This window comes from Cydia fagiglandana, chromosome 5, assembly GCF_963556715.1.
Source record: "Cydia fagiglandana chromosome 5, ilCydFagi1.1, whole genome shotgun sequence".
NCBI lineage: Eukaryota > Metazoa > Arthropoda > Insecta > Lepidoptera > Tortricidae > Cydia > Cydia fagiglandana.
In genome coordinates this window covers 13,078,423-13,098,512 of record NC_085936.1, presented here as the reverse complement: position 1 = coordinate 13,098,512, position 20,090 = coordinate 13,078,423, and the positions used below count along the sequence as shown (strand labels likewise).

At 40.5% G+C, this 20,090-nt stretch overlaps 4 protein-coding genes across 4 annotated transcripts in view; 3 read left to right on the top strand and 1 right to left on the bottom strand.

Moving 5' to 3' along the window:
• Nucleotides 1-20,090, top strand: part of LOC134664543 (juvenile hormone esterase-like) — a 178,842-nt gene that overhangs the window by 37,736 nt on the left and 121,016 nt on the right. The window lies entirely within an intron of this gene.
• Nucleotides 1-20,090, bottom strand: part of LOC134664557 (ubiquinol-cytochrome-c reductase complex assembly factor 1) — a 460,862-nt gene that overhangs the window by 440,353 nt on the left and 419 nt on the right. The window contains exons 3-5 of the mRNA XM_063521266.1: nt 19,767-20,045; nt 18,572-18,766; nt 17,724-17,866 (exon numbers count right to left, since the gene is read on the bottom strand). Of these exons, the coding sequence (XP_063377336.1) occupies nt 17,786-17,866; nt 18,572-18,766; nt 19,767-20,045 (555 nt within the window). The 3' untranslated portion in view covers nt 17,724-17,785. The remainder of the gene's footprint in view (nt 1-17,723; nt 17,867-18,571; nt 18,767-19,766; nt 20,046-20,090) is intronic.
• LOC134664507 (sphingomyelin phosphodiesterase 1-like) lies at nt 1,786-6,506 on the top strand. Its single transcript, XM_063521190.1, has 7 exons — nt 1,786-1,958; nt 2,258-2,626; nt 2,738-2,913; nt 4,632-4,826; nt 4,912-5,082; nt 5,284-5,458; nt 6,148-6,506. Exons 1-7 carry the CDS (start codon nt 1,947-1,949, stop codon nt 6,481-6,483), a joined length of 1,434 nt encoding a protein of 477 aa, XP_063377260.1. The 5' UTR covers nt 1,786-1,946; the 3' UTR covers nt 6,484-6,506.
• Nucleotides 6,946-17,279, top strand: LOC134664541 (sphingomyelin phosphodiesterase 1-like). Its single transcript, XM_063521239.1, has 11 exons — nt 6,946-7,097; nt 7,560-7,705; nt 8,594-8,755; nt 11,771-11,929; nt 12,511-12,749; nt 13,340-13,481; nt 14,018-14,193; nt 14,923-15,117; nt 15,793-15,963; nt 16,170-16,344; nt 16,922-17,279. Exons 1-11 carry the CDS (start codon nt 7,028-7,030, stop codon nt 17,252-17,254), a joined length of 1,968 nt encoding a protein of 655 aa, XP_063377309.1. The 5' UTR covers nt 6,946-7,027; the 3' UTR covers nt 17,255-17,279.

Genomic DNA, 20,090 nt, shown 5'->3' with positions numbered 1-20,090 from the left:
CATAACAGACTTGTTTTATTAGACCTGTAAATGGCCGGCCATTTAGTCATCTTAAAACACGCGGGGAAGTGGGCGGCGGAGTTTTTAATTTGGTGTGACCAGTTACATAAAAAATCGCCAAAAATCGATGACGTAATTTATGGACAGCCCCTTGGTACATATTCAGAGACATTAGCTTCTTCCAACTACTCAAAAAAGTATATTAATCAGACTACTATTAGCCTGTATCTTTAGCCCCCCCCCCCCCCCACATCTAGCGTCTTTCGAGCGTCGGCGTCTGTCGGCGTTGGTCAGCGCTATGGAAAATGACGTCGCTGCGCAGTTGCGTCGAGCAGCGGCAATAGAGTTGTAGACCCCGACCGACGCTCGAAAGACGCTATAAATATTTCTTATAATCATCAGCGAATTTTTTGGCAAATTTGCCGCCCCCAAAAAACTTGCCGCCCTAGGCCCGGGCCTAGAAACTTGGCCTGAGGGCAAAACCACCACTGAGTCCCGGAGACTTGCCAAGGTGGTATATACTTACTAGAACCCGAATGCCGTAATCAATTCTCCCACCTGGGCAAGTCTTCAAGTTCTTCTAACTATTTATTTTCTTAATTTCCCTGTAAGATGAAGTCGAAGACTTATTCATAAAGTTTATGGAGCACCGGCTAACTAAAAATGAAGGCAGGACGCTGAACGACGTGTTCGAAATACTCAGATTGCCTCGATATATATCTGAACATTCACTCGAAAAGGTTCCTAAACCTCAATTGGTGAGTAGATACGTATATTAAGGCTTGGCCACACACAGAGCGCGACGCAGCGCCGCGTCCGCGCCGCGTCCACGCCGCGCGACCGCGGCACATGCTAACAGGTTACCGACGTCAAACAGACTGCGTCCCGCCGGTATCACGCCCCGCTTCTGTCGCGCCCCGCGCCGCGCGGCCCCGTGCGTCCGCGCGGCGCGTGCGCAGCGCTGCGCCGAGCGAACGCGGCGGCCCGCCGCGTCCCGCAAGGTCACATCAGTAGGATCGGACGTTAGGCAGCGAGCGGTGCGCCGCGTTCCCGCGCGGCCGCGCCGCGTTCACGCGCGCCTTGAGGGCGTGTTGAGAGCGTGAGGCCGGCGCGATCGGCGCGCGCCCTGTTTGACCAGGCATCGCGTCGGCATCACGCGGCGCGGACGCGGCGCTGCGTCGCGCTCTGTGTGTGGCCAAGCCTTTATACAGTGCGTTATACAATAGAGTCACGAGTTCACGATGGGACATCGTGTCACGAATTCACGATGCGATATCAAGTCGTGGAAAACTATGACGTACATCGTAAAAAAAACCGTTTCGACGTCATATCGTTTGTCTCAGCGTTGCCTCTGGGTTGGAAGGTCAGATGGCAGTCGCTTTCGTAAAAACTAGTGCCTACGTCAAATCATGGGATTAGTGGTCAAGCGGACCCCAGGCTCTCATGAGCCGTGGCAAAATCCGGGATAACGCGAGGAAGAAGAAGATCGTTTGTCTCAGCGTTGTCTCTGTTTAGAATCGCCAGAAAAATAACGGACAATTATTATGTTATACGATGACGATGATGATGATGAGTGGTTTTTCTGGCGATCTATTAAGAGTAGCGGGATGTGGAAAATTCTGGTGTGCATGGTCCATATTACCTAGTTCCTATCTACTGCACCTTACCATGTTTTTTGTGAAATGCGAGATCGTATGCTAATACGATAAAGCGAATTCCCCGGGGAGCGTTTTTTGGGGACTCTCTGGTCACCTACTTCAAATGTCTACTTCCGTTTTTTTATCTGATTCTAGCCTATACTGGTCTATATAATAAAGAACACCCCTGAAGCCGAACCAAACACGTTTTGCGGGTTAGCCCTGCAAGTGGCGGACGACCCTGATGCCTGCGCCTACGATGATCCCAGATTCGATTGGCATGTGGATCTTCCGGATCCTGTTCCGGTCATGGACAAGAAAGTATTCATTCATATCAAATTACCTGATTTAGGGCTCCAAAAATGAAAAGAATATGTTTTGTATGGGAAATATGATAAAGATGAAATGAAAAAAATTTCGTCCAATTCGGCCAACCCTCAAGGGACAAAACTTTTTCCGGACAAAAAAATTTTTTTTCTTCCTCTTTTTCTTAATCAGGATCAGGACATGAGACATGACTTTAAGTGGGGATCCCCACTATTTTTGTTACATCCTGCAATAGATTCGACTATGGAAGCCTAAAAATCTTGTTTTAACGGTAAGCAAATTATTTCTTTCAGCGCCCGATATCTAGCTACAGGAACAAGCCTCTAAAAGTTGCCCTAATCACAGACGGGCACATCGACCCTCTATACAAACCTTATGGGGTGGCCGACTGCACTGAACCTGCATGTTGCCGTGCTGGCCAAACCGCCCAAGTCTCCTACTCCCACATTAATGAGTCGATTTACGAAAGAAGTTTTATCAGATACGGTGATGAAATGTTATTGGATTTAAAAGTGGCTGCGGAAATTAGAAAGATGCGATTTCATAAGAGAAATAAGCGTAAGAAAGCTGCCCCTGCTGGTTATTGGGGCGACTATAGAAACTGCGACACGCCGCTTTGGACATTCGACGACGTGATCGACAGGATTTCTGGTACACACAAGGTACAAAACAAACAATATGCGGGGAATAGTTAAATTACAAAGTTTATGGGTAAACAAATTAAATAAAAAACAATTTTGGATATAAATGTGTACGGCCAAAAACTATTTCAGAACGTTGACGTGGTGTACTACATAGGTGACACCATCGACCACCACGTTTGGGAGACCACATACGAGCAAAACGACGCTATGAATAGTTACATGGTCAAAAAAATCAGACGGAGCTTCGGCGACAATGTGATGGTCGTACTTGTCGTAGGCAATCATGAATCGCAACCTATTAACCAGTAAGTTATACTCCTCCTCAGTCGTTCACTCTTGACAGAGTGGTCGTGGTTGTATGATGAGACGTATCTATCGTGGATAACGCAGCCCTCGCAATGTGCCTCCATTTGCCACGGTCTTCGGCGTTACGGGAACATTGGACTATGGTGGTTTGTGTCACAGATTTTATCAGGTCTGTCCAGCGCGTAGGTGACCGACCTCGTGACCGCTTGCGTAAGTTATACTACTTTCTTCTTTTTCGTTACACCCTTGAATACGCAGACGACACCGCCATCGTCTTCACTGGGTCTTCATGGGAAGATGTTCAGAAATTTACGGAGACTGGACTTGAAACTATTAATGAATGGCTTAAGAACAATATCCTTACGTTAAATACTGCCAAAACAAATTATATATGTCATAGTATATACAGCAATACACAACCTGTTAATAGTTTTTAAATACATTAAAATACATAGCTGTGGTAAGAATGTACTGAACTGCTCCCAGCAAACCTGTCCCACTATACTAAAAGTTGATAGCACCAAATATCTGGGTGTTTTTGTGGATCGTGGACTGTCCTGGTACCAACATCTCGAATATGTTATATTACGTTTACGAAAGCTTAATTGGATTTTTAAAAATTTAAGACATGTGGTGCCAAGAAGCGTTCCGGGTCTAAATGGCCACAGTAGAGACCTTTTAAAAGAAATCTACACATCGTTGGTTCAGTCTGTGTTAACCTATTGTTTGCCTGTTTGGGGAGGCGCTGCTAAGACTCGCTTTATAGACGTAGAGAGAGCCCAGCGTAGTCTTCTCAAAATTATGTACTTTAAGAGGATGTGGTTCTCAACTGATAAACTATATCAAATGTGTAAGTTGGTTACTGTCAGAAAACTATATATACTAACCTCTGTTCTAAGAAAGCATAAAACCACAACTTTTGATCGCAATCTCTTGACAAGACGGAGGAAAGATATTGCCATGCACCTACCTAAAACCAACACCACTTTTGCTAATAGGCAATATAATAAACGTTCTTCGCACCTATACAATATTTTAAACAAAGCACTAGATATATACCCAAAGCTACAATACGATGTAAAAAATAACAAAATAACACACACACACACACACACACACACACACACACGCACACACACACATAATAGTTAAGTATATGATAGTATAATACTAAATAAATTGTAAATTAGATATGGAAGAGCGGTGCCTCCCAGCACAGGTTATTTTGTAAATAACTTACAGGGAGACACCAGCCATTGGTAAAAATATGTAATGGTTTTTAATGAAATAAAGAATTTTGAATTGAATTTTGAATACGAGTATACTACTAAAACTGTGTGGATACTTACTTCACATTCACATAGACTCTCATTCTGTTTGAAGAGGGAATGACTAAGCATCAGCATATCAATTAATTGCTACGTGATAGCGATGTGAGTAAAGCATTCTTTCCCGCACTTATAAAAGAGGTTTCGTGTGAGATTGTCACTCTTGTGGTCACTCACCACCACCGTTTGGTCTTTAGGATCTTTTGGCAAACACATGATAAAAGGTCTCGCTGATGTGACTTATGTCCACGTCTACGCAAAATATTGCGTACCTACTACTGGACTATTAACTAGAACTATACTATACTGGTCAATACCAGTAACTATACTTTTTACTTATGTAAAAAAATCGGAGAAAATAATTAACATTGTGTCGTACTATCCGATAGATTCGCCTCAGCATCCGTTTCGAGGGACAAGCTGAACACAACGTGGCTCTACAAATCTCTCGCCAAAAAGTGGAAGTACTATTTGCCCAAAAACGCCAGAGCCACCTTTTTGAAGCGTGGAGAGTACTCTGTGCTAATCAGACCGGGGCTCAGGGCCATCACTTTGAACATCAACGTGGCTTATAAGTATAACTGGTAAGCTATGGTCAGGATTACCTACACCTAAGCGCCTACAATTTACAATTACAAGACAAATACACTTACTTCATTCTTATTTTAGGTGGCTAGTATACGACCCTCTCGATGCTAAAGAACACTTGGATTGGTTGGTAAATGAACTGCACGCGGCTGAGCTGGCGGGCGAAAAAGTACACATACTGACACACATACCCCCGGGCGAAGACGACCTCACCTACACATGGACCAGGGAGTATAACAGAATTGTAAACAGGTATATTAATACAACTTTCAGTACATTGTATGGTTGTATGCTTACTTGCTTGGCAGTCTTATGTACGGGACTTAGTCGTTAGCCGTTTATTTAGCATAATTAATCAAATAAATCCAGAAAGCTCTCTGCTTCCGATGTTTTTCTCTTCTTTGCGTTTGTTATACGCATGGCTCGGGACTGTACTAAAATACTCATCCTAAGGTTCGCTTCTACGATTGCCGCGGAATTCAACGGGCACACGCACGCGGACGAGTTCAGGATATTCTACAGCCCGTCGGGTCAAGCCGTGCGGGTGGCGTGGAACGCGGGCGGTATCACCACCTTCTCGAACTTCAACCCTAATTATAAAATAGTCAAGTTCCATCCTTTCACATTTGTAAGTAAAGTCAGAAAAGTATTAAATAAGTAAAAGGGTAGGTGCGATTGAATCGGTAGGTACTTCCCTTTACGTTTTTATACGAGTACAAATCCTCTTCTTAGTCTACCACAACCGCCAATTCAAAGAACGTCTATTCACAATTCATGATGCACTAATTTAGATTTTAGTAATTTCTGGTAGGCCCTCAGATGCAGATATTATTGCACCTATGGAACAGTTGCCTATTTCTTTATAATTATCTCTATTGCCTGCCTGGTTAAGGCATGCGTTTCGACCAGCGAACCATTAGAATCACTTAATTTCTATTCCTCGCTCAGCGTGCAGTGATTCTATTGCTTCTTAAAAACACATCCCTCGCAACGCATTCTCGGGTCGAAACGCAGCTATAAAAGGAACAAAACAGTTTAACGGCTGCGGATAGAGAGTATTTATATGGACAACAATTGGTATCGCCTTCTTGACCAGCCTTCTAAACAGAGATCATCAGATTGATCAGTTTACCTATCAAATTATAGCCGACGTTGACGTTGTAAATGTTGTAACTCTTAATGTAAGCAAACATAGCGGATTGGTGTTGGTCATGTTGGTGTTAGGTCATCTGCCCTCTGGGCTTAACCTGCTGAGGCGCCTGAGGCTTAAATTAACTGCAAAATAATGAGCCTTGAAGTAATCTCTTAACCCACCAGGAACCCACGAACATCGAGAACTACATCTACAACCTGACTAACGCCAACCTCACGCCAAAACGTAGACCCCATTGGTTCAGACTCTACGACTTCACGCGAAAGTTCCGACTGCCTGACTTGTCACCTGCCTCAATGAACGATCTGGTCACCAGAATGGTCACAAATAATAAACAACTCTTAGATCTATATTCGGATTACTTCTACAAGATGAGCGATGCAAGACCACAGTGCGATACAGACTGCAAACTGGAGGAACTCTGTAGAACCGTTGTCACAGTTTTGTGGGAAAGACAGAAATGCGAAGATCTAAAGGAGTTATACTATGGTTTTAAATAAAGTACCTAATAACTATCGTGTAACTTTGTTCTTTCTTTACGAGTACCATGTAGGTATACAATTAATCACCACTACTGTTACCATTGGGAAGAGGTAAGAAAAAATAAATCTGGTAACACTTGGTGGTAACTAGTGGGAATAACCCTATGAGAACAAACAATTGATGTCACATCAGTAATTAAAGGGTGTAAAAGTGTCAACTATCTAAGTTGACAAGTTGACCTTTTAATTATAGGGTATTTTGTACATTAACTTTAACAACAAGGAAATCACCTATGTACCTACCTACGTAATAACAAAACAAAGTGATTAGGTACCTGTTAATTAGATTGGCAGTAAGGGCTTTATTGATAATTTCTGATGGATTAGCTAACTGATAAAGTAAATATGTAACAAGTTAATATACTATAGGTAATCAGTGGCAACGCCCGCATGTCGTGCGAGCGCGAAGTATTTCAAGAATTTTAGTAGATAGTTCAATGACTAGGTGATAGCCTATAAAAGTCAGGCGCCATCCATGTCAACGTAATAATTATTCGTTACTATGGCGGGGTTGAATGTTCTTGTGATTTTAATGATAGTGGCAACGAGTACCGCCAATCTTGTATTCCATGGTAAGTTCTACAATTTCACTATGATATGTCGAGTCGAAGCAGTCGGTACCTAATGTCTAAGGGCAACGACCATCAGTTAGCCATCTTACCTTCATCCTATTGAAGGAAAATAGGAGCCCGATCCTGTAAAATTCTAGATAAATGTGAGCCGGCTGCGAGCGAGATCTGGTAGATTCCCATTCCCACAGTTGATATTTTTACTGGGCCACCTTTATGTACCACTTAAGTGCAAAAAAACACGGAATAGAGAATACAAGAGAGATAGTACTTGTATTCCTGTGCAAAATAACATTAGGATGTCTGCAGGTCTAAGTAAATAATTCGCTAGAGCCTTAAACTTACCCGAAAGTTCCGGTATTTACAATGATGATGACACTAGAATCCCTGCAAAATCCAAAACATCGTGTAATAGATAGCCCATTTCATACAAAACATCATAAAATCCTCTCTATCTACTTCTAGATGAGGTGGAAGACTTGTTCAAAAAGTTCGTGACTCAGCGGTTGACTGAGGAAGAAACCAGGAAGATGAACGATGTGTTTGAAATCCTGCGTATGCCTGAATATGTGACTGCGAGGACGCTTGAGAACACAGGAAATGCTAGAATGGTAAGTGGTTCTGGTGATGGGAGCATTCTATTCTGTTTTTAAGTAGCCAATTCGCGTTTTTTTAACTCGACTCCCTCATAGATACAGGTTTTGTCCGTTTTGTTGCTCTTGGCGTTGCTGACCATTTTTCAGAGCTAGTAACTCTTAAAACCTCGAAACACTTCCAGTCACGTCCTATTTGCAAAGGTTTTCTCAATTACTGATAATATAGACGAATACATCGGCCATTAATAGGTTAGTACGTACGTAGGTACATATAAGATAAATTTAAGTGTTTTGCCAACAGATAATAGCACTGCTACTTGAAGCATTCCAATCCATATTATGTACAGACAATTTCGAACATAACTTCTGTACAAAGTGCATTAGCCTTTGAAAGGGATTATCTATATAACTATTACGTGTGCTAACTACTATGAGATGTTTATTTATTTTGTCGTCTAAATTATACAGCATTTTCTACTTTACCTAAACTCCAATGCCAAGAAAACTGATATTCAAGCGTTGCGTGCGTTGAACATATTATTAGCTAAGTATAGTTATGTGAACTTATGTGCAAAGTGAACCTGAACATGCGGGATATTTAGACTTACACACATTCAGGGCCAAGAACCCGACTGTCGGGAACAGTGTGTTCGTAGCGACTACGCCCTCCAAACGGCGAAACCCGTAGCACTTAGTGGCAATGAAGTTAATTCAGTCGGTGCGAGCGACCTTTGAGCGACCATAAAGGGGCTCACTGATTAACAGTCCGCCGGACGGTATCGGCCTGTCAGTTAGAACAAAATTTGGACAGTTCCGAACAACTGACAGGCCGATACCGTCCGGCGGACTGTTAATCAGTGGGCCCCTTTAACAGTCGTAAGTACATACCTACATTTGTTTCAGACCCTGGACTGCCTAGTCTGCCGGTCTGCTTTCGCGGCTCTGTTCTCGGGCGTGGAGGAGGGTCAGAGCGAAGAGGAACTGTCTGAGTCCATCACGGTTCTCTGTACGTCCATAGGCATCGAGAGCCACGATGTGTGTAAAGGCGCAGTCGGATTAAATATGGTAAGGTTATGTTTAGGTATCTATAGTAGTGTACCCTATGATGGGCGTGGAACCAGTAATGGGACAAAAAACCACAAATCCTGTAAAATAAGTGTCTAAAAGTAGTTTATAAACACTGCCTGTATATTATCATAAATAAGAGTCCTAGAGCTGTTTCAGTTTGAATTTTTATTAAATTTGGTTGTTTTTTAAGAAATTGGCGTCAACCCAAAAGTTGTCATGTCACTGAAAAAAAAATACCACTACGAATTCTTAACAACTTCGCTAAGAGAGGTGAGTTAATTTATTAAATTTTAATTAATTAATACTTGATGAAAACTAAAATGTGTTTTGTTAATTGCATTTACCATGAGATAAGGTATACAACATACTATGTTGTGAGTCCACAGATGTAAAAAAATAGTGGTATTTGGCCCAATCCCATTATAGGAGCTGTAAAACTGCATACCTCCTATAATGGGAAATTTACATAATGATGCTTGCCATGCCATCATTTCATGTTTAAACAATACAGAAGTAATGTGTAGTTACGAAATATGTCAACCAGGAGGTATGCTCGGACTTCGGATAAATTAATATCGTTTTTTAGTGTGGGTCAAATCTTGGTAGCCGAGTTTGAGCCACTTTCCCGTTTTCCGATTGAGTTGAAATTTTGTATTCGTAATTAAATATGCAAATCGGATGATAATGCAATATTATGATAACATGGACCAGATCTGATGACCTATTTCAATATTTTATACTGATAGAGTAGTGTCCATTACTGGGGGGCCCATTACTGGAGCTTTGGTGTCCATGACTGGAGAAAAATAGCATAGTTTTAATTTGTTAAGTATGTGGAAACTCATTGCAGTATCTTTGATACAACACGCCTGAAACATGAAAGACGGGTAGGACTTTCATCTTTCAATACGCTAAGCGGTAGACCATTCACATGTATTAGGGAAATATCACAAATACTCCAAATTTCCTCTTAAATGTCCCATGACTGGTGCTGTTACTATACTCGTAGGAAAATAATATAAGGATTGCAGGTGGTGTAGTATACAGGGTGTGTCTGACCACGGGGCTTTAAATCCAGGGCTCGATTCTACTCGCTAAACTGAGCTACTTTTATTATGACACCAACCCCGAAATCCCGAAAAAAGTTTTTACTTTTTCATACATTTTGGCTGATCAGATGTCGACGTTTTCTATGGAAAAGCCAAAAAAAATTCCCCGATTTTAGGGTTGGTCCCATAGTAATAGTTAGGGAGGCGAATAGGGGAATTTTCGGCAATACTCTAGCGTGGCAGTTTAAGATATGAGAGATACCTTAGACCTAATAGAACAACCTTGTAAAGTATTTAGCTCTATATGTAGTGACGCGCGCCTAGGATAGACGATCAGATTAGTAAAAAAAAATGGATAGTCTGAAATACTCGAGCGCGTCAGATTAAGATATTGGGGGTTGATTTTAGTGTTTAAAGACTAAATTTAACTAATCTGACGATAAGTCCTTGACGCCGCCGAGTTAATATAGGGTCGCGAACTTGTAAAAAAAAAACGTTAATCCGGCATTCTCGAGCGCGATTATTTTATTTTTATTTTGAAGAATATAATTTAAAACTTACTAAAAATACAAAATCTGCCGGTTTCCGCATGACCGGAAGTGTGGAGGAGCCATTTCGTCTTCCTAAGAACGCGTTGCGGCATATAAGTCGCGAACGATACATTTTACAAAAAAAAAGTTTAAATAAACAAAAAAGGTAATTTTATTTTACACAAAAAAGGTCTCTTTACATAAGAAAGGAAAAAAAAGAAACCAAACCAAACCAAAAAACCTTTTTCGGTCAGATTAAGAGAACCCACCAACATTTTTGTCAGATTAAAAAAATATGCTTTCAGGATACCGAGATAAACCTCCCCTATGAAAATCTGACGCGCTCGAATATTTAAAAAAAATTTTTTTTTTTTGCATTTTCAAAAATTTATCGTAACTTATCGTCACGCCGAAATCGTCAGTTTTTTTAAAGGAAGCTTCCTTGGGGCCTACTTAACACCCCTTCCGAAAATCTGACGCGCTCGAGTAAATTTTTTTTTTTTGCATTTTTGACTACTTTATATGCCTACCCCCACCACGCAAACCGGCAGATTAGTATACCGTTGTTATCAGAGGCACTCGGGGCATACGTAGTATGAATATCTGACGCGCTCGAGAATGCCCAAGTAACTGTTTTTTTAACATTTTTGAAAAACCGTACACGCCAAACCCACCGCTAAAATGGTTTTTGCCATACGAGCTTTTCTTTTCGAAATTATTTTATCTTTCGATTTTGATAGGTCTCGACGGCGCCGTTGAATTACGCCATTTAGCTACCTCGCCTCCCTAACTAAAAAGTAGCTCAGTTTAGCGAGTAAAATCAAGCCCTGGATTTAAAGCCCCATGGTCAGACACACCATGTATGTAGGGAGACAGTTTATTGTGTCAGTAGTAAACGGACCATTAGATAGAGCGCCTGTGTTTAATTTGAAGACCCGTGTACCCCTCACGTCACCTGATAACGACCGTGACACGTTTTGCCTACTAATACTTTTTACTACTACAGAAGTTCACGGGTCTGTGCATATTGAAGATACCTAATTAACGACATGAATAAATCCGTTTAAGTTGTAGGTTTTTTTAATACCACGTTAGTGACAAACAAGCATACGGCCCGCCTGATGGTAGGCAGTCACCGTAGCCTATGGACGCCTCCAACTCCAAAAGGTGTCACATTCGTTGTCCCTTTAAAATCCTGTACAGTCCCCTGCAATAATACGTTACTCTTCGAATGCCGCAAAAATATGTGACACGATATTATGGCTCTACAAATAATATCGTGTCAGATATTATTGCGGCCTTCGTTGTGTAACATATTATTGCAGCTAGGTGACTGTACATTCCCTTTTCTAAAGCCCCATACTGTAGCCCCTTGAAAAAACCTCGGCATACAAGGAGGTATAGAAAGAGTTCTAACACCGATTTTTTTTCAGCCAATTCTAACATATATAATAAAGAATACCCCCGAAGCTACGCCGAGGACATTTTGTGGTCTGATCCTGCAAGCGGCGAGCGACCCTAACGTCTGCGTCTACACCGACCCGAGGTTCGAATGGCAGGTGGATCTGCCTGATCCTGTCACTGTCGACGCGGTAGGTTTGGAACAGAATTTTGTAGAAAAGTTTTAAAACTTCTTAGTCTTAAATATCTCTGGTAAAGGGTTTCACCACCAGGAACAACAACGTTTGAGGTGAATATGTGTAGATCATTCTACTTTTACTGATACAGTGCGTTGTTTATTCCTTCGGGCTTCGTATTTTCACGGAAACGTTCGTATTTGACTTCAGTCAACTTATACTTTTTGTACCGAGACCGACTGAAACAGCAGGAAAAGTTCGTAATACGTTTCCGTGAAAATACGAAGGAAAACAATTATGCACCATGGGATTCAAAACCACAGAAAAAACCCCTTACAAATTTTACCTGATAAAACGTCGATATTTTCTATAAAGGCTTCGTCACACAGGAACGTTTTCCGGGCGGCGCGTGAGCGTTTTACCTACATATAAAACGCTCACGCCCCGCCCAAAAAACGCGCCTGTGTGACGGAACCATAAGAAAATATATAACCTTCTATATTTACCGCGCAGACTAGGATTAACAAATTACAAACTACTAACTAAACTACTAGAACTAGGAATAAATTGTATGAAGTAAATAACCTGCTTTTCAGACTCCAGCCACGGACACCACGCCTCTCACCGTGGCCCTTATCACTGATGCCCACCTCGATCCTCTGTACGAGCCCTACGGCGCCGCGTACTGCGGCCAGCCCACCTGCTGCCGCAAGGGCCAGACCACCTCCCAAGCCTTCGAGTACCATTCCAGCTTGGACACTTCGATATACGAACAAACGTTCATCAGAAAAGACGATAACATTGTTTTGGATTTGAGTGTGTCTCAGAAAATACGGTAAGTAGGTACCGTAGAAAATACGGCAAGTAGGACCTAAATATTTAATACAACCAAAAAGCCTAATAGAGCAAACAATATAAATATAGTATAAATGTTTCCGGTTAGACAGAAAAAGCTCTGTTATAACGGCACATGCGACGTAAACAGTACCTACCTATACCTACTCGTATTCAAAAGCGTGATGGATACTGTGACAACTTTTAACGCTTAAAAACTTTTTTATTTTGACGACCGGTCTGGCCTAGTGGGTAGTGACCCTGCCTGCTAAGCCGATGGTCCTGGGTTCGAATCCCAGTAAGGGCATTTATTTGTGTGATGAACACTAATATTTGTTCCTGAGTCATGGGTGTTTTCTATGTATATAAGTATGTATTTATCTATATACATAAGTATGTATATCGTCGCCTAGCACCCATAGTACAAGCTTTGCTTAGTTTGGGGCTAGGTTGATCTGTGTAAGATGTCCCCAATGTTTATTTATTTATTCATCCGTTTAGTTATTATTTTCGTCGTTCCTTTCCCTTCAGTAATAAGTTCGTTTAAGACTACATAAAACAATACATGTATTAAGTACATTATTTTAATAGAGAAACACGAAGTTTAACCCAAACGAGGTTCCTGCCCGGAAGAAACCATCCCCCCGCCGGTTACTGGGGAGACTATAGGAACTGCGATACGCCGATTTGGGCCTACGATGACGTCGTCGACAGGATTGCTGAAACACACCAGGTTCGTTTACTTTACTTTACCATATCCTAACACCCCCTGTTAGCATAGATATAAGGAGGTGTTGCGATATATTTGGTCACTTTGGCAAGCAATATTTATTTGAAGCTGACTTACCTTAAGAAGGGAACATCTTACGTCACTTAGCCAAGCATGGAGTATGGGCAAAGGTCACGCTACTAGTCTACTCTACTCTACTCTAATCCGTTTGTATATCGGTTTGTGGACAGGGGCCCTTCCTAGGAAACATATAAAATAAAACATATTTGAAATTTCACCAAAATCGTTTAGATCTCTCATGATTTATCGTTGGTGATCCTACTGACTGCGCCATATAACTACCTAACTGACTATCGAGATCCATTACGTTACGATACAATCAGTAGTATCAGACGCTAAAATATAATATGTTCTCAAAACTTAAACAAGTTTTGTTTAGTATAGGTACCTATAAAACGATGCCTGATTGAATACGAGAAAAGGAGAGTTCTCCAAAGACCGTGATCCAAAAATACCCAATCCATACAAAACCATTTCAGAATGTCGACGTAGTGTACTACATAGGTGACACCATCGACCACTTCGTCTGGGAGACCACGTACGAGGCTATAAACGAAATGAACAAACACGTCGTCGACAAGATCAGAAGCAGCTTCGGCGACCACGTGCTGGTCGTGTCTACTGTTGGCAACCACGAGTCACAACCGACTAACCAGTAAGTGAAACATCCAACCAGTTAAAAGATTATAAGATTTTTTTTTAAACACTAAAGGAATTTCCATTTTCCAAAAACTTTGTTCCCCATACAAAAATGTCACGAAGTTTCCGAATTTTTTCCACGTGGATAATTTTCGCACAATTGAAAACTGATAGCACATCAGAAGGTACCTACTTGCCTATAATCATGTATTTACTAAGTGTAGAGTAGCGGTATTTTTTTGGGTAGTTTATTCGTAGTTAGGTACTTTAATCAAGTATCTGCCTTCTCTAATGTATGTCTCGCTTAATTAACCCTTTGCCGCATACAATGCCATATATGGCGGATATGATATTCAACTCTATTGACAGCTATTAAAGTTCAAATATAAACAAATATTTTTTATTACATGCAGTAAGGGCTTAAGATCTTAAGAAGATACTTCACATTTAGCGTTGTATGATAACCAGAGCTCGGATAGGGTGAGCTATTTGCCTTATAATTTGACATGTCTTATGTCATATATAAGGCAAATAGCTCACCCTATCCGAGCTCTGATGATAACGCGAACACTTCTACCTCCGAAGGGTGTATGTATAAGATACATATTTATTAGCCATAAGCATGTTTGAACCCAGCGCAGGCTGCTCTACTGAATCATCATAAATTGGTCCTTTGAATCGGATATAACATGTGACGTGACGTTCTTAAAATAAACTAGAGAATTAACAAAATTTTCCTCCACAGGTTTGCCCCGTCACGCGTGACGGGCGACAAAATCAACACGACCTGGCTGTACGAGGCTCTAGCCGACAAATGGGACTTCTACTTGCCTGAGGGCGCCAAAGACACGTTGTTAGAACGCGGCGAGTACTCCGTGCTTGTCAGGCCGGGGCTGAGGGCCATCTCACTCAATAACAACGTGGCTTATAAGTATAATTGGTGAGCTGATGACCAGTGAATATGTGACCAGCGAACGCAAAACGGGCCTAAAAGGCCCGTTTTGCGTTCGCTGGGCAAAATTTGTGGAAAAATGTGAAATGACGGCAGTGTACGATTTGTTATTTTCTTAAGGGAGACCTTCGTCCAGCAGTATATGTCAATTGTCAATTGGCAAATATCACAGATTTAACAGTACCTATAATAAACTATGTTTTGATAGGTATCCCAGACACTAAAATTTGATCTCTACCTACTGTACACAATCTGTCTTTATACCAAAAATTTGGACAGATTGCGTAATGCCGTGAGCTTATAAAGACACTTTCACTATGGCTTCTGTTTAAGCTCCAACTTCCCCGCCAGCGCGCCTCTCAGGTGAAGGAACTCGATCGGCCTTTTACCTACCTACTGAATGTAGAAATTGCTAGCGTGGGGACTATAGCCCAAGCCCTCTCGCGATTGAGAGGAGGCCTGTGCTCAGCAGTGGGACGTATACACGAAAAGTCTGCAGCGATTTTGATAGCCCACGCAGTGCAAGTGTTATTTTAAACGTCAAATTTTCTTAGGCTGAAATGATGATGATGATGATGATGATGAATGTAGAATTTATTTGACCATTGCAAGATTTATATTTACCTATAATCAATTTAGACTGCAACAAAATACAATTTTCAGGTGGCTAGTTTATGACCCTCTCGATGCGAAAAAACACTTGGATTGGCTGGTGGACGAACTTCACAAGGCAGAGCTGGCCGGCGAGAAAGTGCACATATTGACGCATATCCCGCCTGGAGTGTCCGACCTCACGCACACATGGACTAGAGAATACAACAGGATTGTTAACAGGTATCCTAATGACTAAAGCACTTGGATCAATCAGATGATAGAGTCGAAAAGTGGTAGACCACTTTCTTGGCTGACTGTACCTAATACCTAAACCACGTAAAGAATACGTAACGAAAAAAATTACGCTACGTAAAGAATTATTACTACCTATCTAACAAATCCGACGTAGGTATGACTCGCTCTAAACTAAGTTATTGTTTTTGCAGGTTCGCCTCAACAATAACCGGTGAATTCAATGGCCACACGCACACGGACGAGTTCAAGATATTCTACAACCCGGAGGGGCAGGCCGTGAGCGTGGCGTGGGGCGCCGGCGGCGCCACCACCTACTCCAATTATAACCTCAATTATAAAATAGCGACGTTCGATCCTGTCACATATGTAAGCACCTTAATGCACTCATTTATGTATCGAATCTCGAATACGAATAATCTTATCTTCCACTTTTCTGCACGCGATTCATTGTGACATATTTTGAATTGGTGCCTAAACTAAATAGGTAGCCTATATACCTACCTATACCTACTTAATGGAAAAGATGTCAATAAAGTAATTGAACTATAGATAACTTTATAAATAACTAGCGACCCGCCCCGGTTTTGCACGGGTTAACAAATTATACGCCTAAACATTCCTCAAGATTCACTCTATTGATAGGTGGAAACCGCATGAAAACCCGTTCAATAAGTTTATGAGTTTTCATGAACAAACACACAAACAGACAGAGGCGGCGGGGGACTGTTTTATATAAGATGTAGTGGCAATGATGGCGTCTTAATAAAACTCGCCAATTTAGTAACTAGGTACCATTTTAATTGCATGATTTTTTCTTTGAGTCTAAATAATCTGGGCGACAGCTGATTGATAGTTCCCTTACCTTACTAGTTTCACCAACAAAACGTGATGCATACCTATTATATTATGATTTGCTGATATTGACTATCTCCATTCACTTCAGGAACCAACCAACATCGTGAACTACGTCTACAACCTAACCGAAGCGAACTTAACGCCAAACCGACGACCTCATTGGTTCCTGCTCTACGACCTGAAGCAACGGTTCCAACTTACCGACCTATCACCCGCATCCATGGACAACCTCGTCACAAGGATGGTCACAGACAACAAACAGCTCCTTGACTTATACGCGGCCTTCTTTTCTAAGCTCAGCGACAATAGTTGGCCGTGGTGCAATACGATTTGCAAACTGGACTATCTGTGTAGAACGGTTATCACAGTTTTGTGGGAAAGGCAAAAATGCGATGAGCTGCGGGCGCTGTACTACGTTTGACAAATTAAATAGTTTTTAATAACAATTCGCTTATTTTATTCTTGCTCAACTTAGTTTTCTTTTCCAAAGTGAATTAAGAGTGCCGTAATATAATTTTATAACTATTTTGGTACCTAGGGCGGCCTAGGTGGGCGACTGAAGGCTAGAATGACGATGATGAAATTTAAATGAACTTATAAGTTATATTAAGAAACTTAAATACATGAGAAACCTATATTGAGTGAGTTTTACGTAATATCCTGATTAGTTTAAAAATCTTTCTATTTAGCTTAAGATGGGCTTTATATGCCTCACCTTACCACTCATAGTCAAGTTGACACTAAAATGACAAATCCCTTTACATTTATATACCTAACTCCACAGGCATATATTATGTAACATATCAAAGCCTTGTTGCAGTAGCAAAAAATAAATGTGATATCCTAAGGTTGATGTAGTAAACTGTTTATAAGAATAAAGTTTAAATAACAATCCTTTTATTTATACATAACTACATATTTTACAGACTATAAACAAATCAATAAATTATTACTAATGTTTAAGTATACTTAACCAGGTAATTTCGGGTTTCCACTTCAGGTCTTCACTCGGTATTTTGTCGAGTACTTTTAACTGAAATTAAAGGAAAATGTCTTGTTAGTTTTATGTAGAACACAAGTATGTTACCTTTCACAGTAACACAGGCAAGAGATGACATGAAGTAACCTTGACTTGAGAGTTATCAATATGACCCAAGTATGGAAAAAATATTGCATTATTAAGTGAGCATGAGTGCATTATCAACAATGTTAAGTATTCGTTTTTACACACGTTTATTTAGCTTCACTCCATATTTTTGTAACATAAATTTGAATTTGACAACGAGAAGTCTTGTTGTCTGATTGAATTTAAATTTGGCAAACTTCCATAATTTCGATTACAATGCAATAATACGCTAACATGGAGCTGATTTGATGACCCAGGTGAAAGTAACACAAACATATTAAGTTTAACCATATATAAGGCATAAGGGTGTCAGGAATTATGCAAAATTGAACCCTATCACTTTGAAATAAAGTTCAAAATCAGGTGGGAAATATATTCTCTCTGCCTTATAAAGGCAGGTCTTGAAGAGTACTTGAATGACATGACGATTGAAATGAGAGAAAGTACAATCGGCTATAAAAATGGGTATAAATATTACAAAAAGAACCCATAATAAAAAAATAAAAAATAGTTATAAAGTATTATCTGGCTATTATCTCTTCTGAATCTAGTCTATTATGATCTAATATTATCAAATTAATGATTGAAAAAATACAGCAAAAACATGTTTACCTGATGTCTAATAAAATGGACAATCCTCTCAACATGTTCAACTTGCGTGTCCTCAGACATAGAATAGAACCTCCTCCAGACAGCGGCAGCTAGCAGACGGTCATCAGAGAGGCCTTCATCGTAGCCCACAAGGGCAGCTTGAAACTGCTCAGACAGCTCTGACACCTGCTTTCTGGCTATAGCTGGGTTTGCTCCCTGGAATATGTTTAATTTAATAGTATTTGTGTTAAATAGGAACAGAGAAATGTTTTTTACAAGATAAAGTCAACTAACATTTCAGTCTAAATATTTTCCAGCACATTTATTTGTTTAGCAGATATTTGTTCCTGAGTAATGGGTGTTTTCGCTATGTATTAAAATATTAATACTGCCCTCCTAAGCCAAATAGCGCTATCTCAAAAACAAGTGATTTTGAAAACGGAATTCTCAGTTATAGAAATTTTCTTTTGAGATAGCGCTATTTGACTTAGCAGGACAGAATATATTATACATATCATTGATTGACTACCCACAACACAAGCCTTCTTGAGCTTAGGGATCATCCATTAATTACGTCACACGAATTTCTAGGTTTTTTGACCCCTCCCCCCCTCCTTGTCACACTTGGTCACATTTTGCAAATCCCTCCCCACCTGGTGTGACGTCACATTTTAGGCAATTTTGTTTTCAACAAATCGGCAATACTAACTTGTCATTATTTATTAATAAAAAAATATGTTTATAAACGAAATATTAGCACTTTTATAACACAAAACCAATTAGGAACGAAAATTACCTACTTCCAAAACCTCAATATTTAAATGTACAGCGAATAAAAAAATATAAATTAATTTTCGGTTACTGATGAATAGTGATGAAGTTAAAATGACGTCACAATGCTTGTGACTCCCCCCTCCCCCATATCACAACATGTCACATTTTCTTGACTCCCTCCCACCCCCTAAACGTGTGACGTAATTAATGGATGACCCCTTACTGTGGTGCTTAGTCAATTTCCAATATTTGTTTTTAAATGTACTATACCTAAATATCAATTAAATATTTTATCCTCTAGCCACCCACAGATCAAAACTTAAGAAGGCAAATGCAATTTTAATTTGTCATGATAAAGATGGAATGGAAGGCTTTCCATTCCAGGATAGAGCAGTTCCAGAGCAGGCTTGCTCTGGGCAATTAGAGGTTATACTATAATTACCTCCAACAACTTAATCCTATTTCCAACATCGGCCCACAGTGCCTCGATTATACAGTTTCTTACAAAAGATCCATCCCCTTTGATATATTTCTTCTTCTCTTCTGTACCGGGAACAACATCTTCCGCCATGTATCGGACCAGCAGCAGCCACACATGCAGTTCTGTTATTGTGAACCATGTGGCGAAGGTGTCGGGCAGATTGAGATTTTCAAACCATTCTAAGTATGCTACTTTGTCTGGCACACTTTCATAGAGAAAATAACCTGTGAGTTTTAAACGCTGGAAGAACAAAAAATATTAGCTTTTTGCTACGATTTTCTATTT

Excerpts from the sequence above, each read along its gene's own strand:
- LOC134664507 (XM_063521190.1), top strand. Across the intron at positions 2,914-4,631 it reads GAATCGCAACCTATTAACCA|ATTCGCCTCAGCATCCGTTT; the intron begins GTAAGTTATACT and ends ACTATCCGATAG. Across the intron at positions 5,459-6,147 it reads AGTTCCATCCTTTCACATTT|GAACCCACGAACATCGAGAA; the intron begins GTAAGTAAAGTC and ends TTAACCCACCAG.
- LOC134664541 (XM_063521239.1), top strand. The coding sequence starts at position 7,028 with ATGGCGGGGTTGAATGTTCTTGTGATTTTAATGATAGTGGCAACGAGT. Across the intron at positions 12,750-13,339 it reads AGTGTGTCTCAGAAAATACG|AGAAACACGAAGTTTAACCC; the intron begins GTAAGTAGGTAC and ends TTATTTTAATAG. Across the intron at positions 15,964-16,169 it reads TACAACAGGATTGTTAACAG|GTTCGCCTCAACAATAACCG; the intron begins GTATCCTAATGA and ends TTGTTTTTGCAG.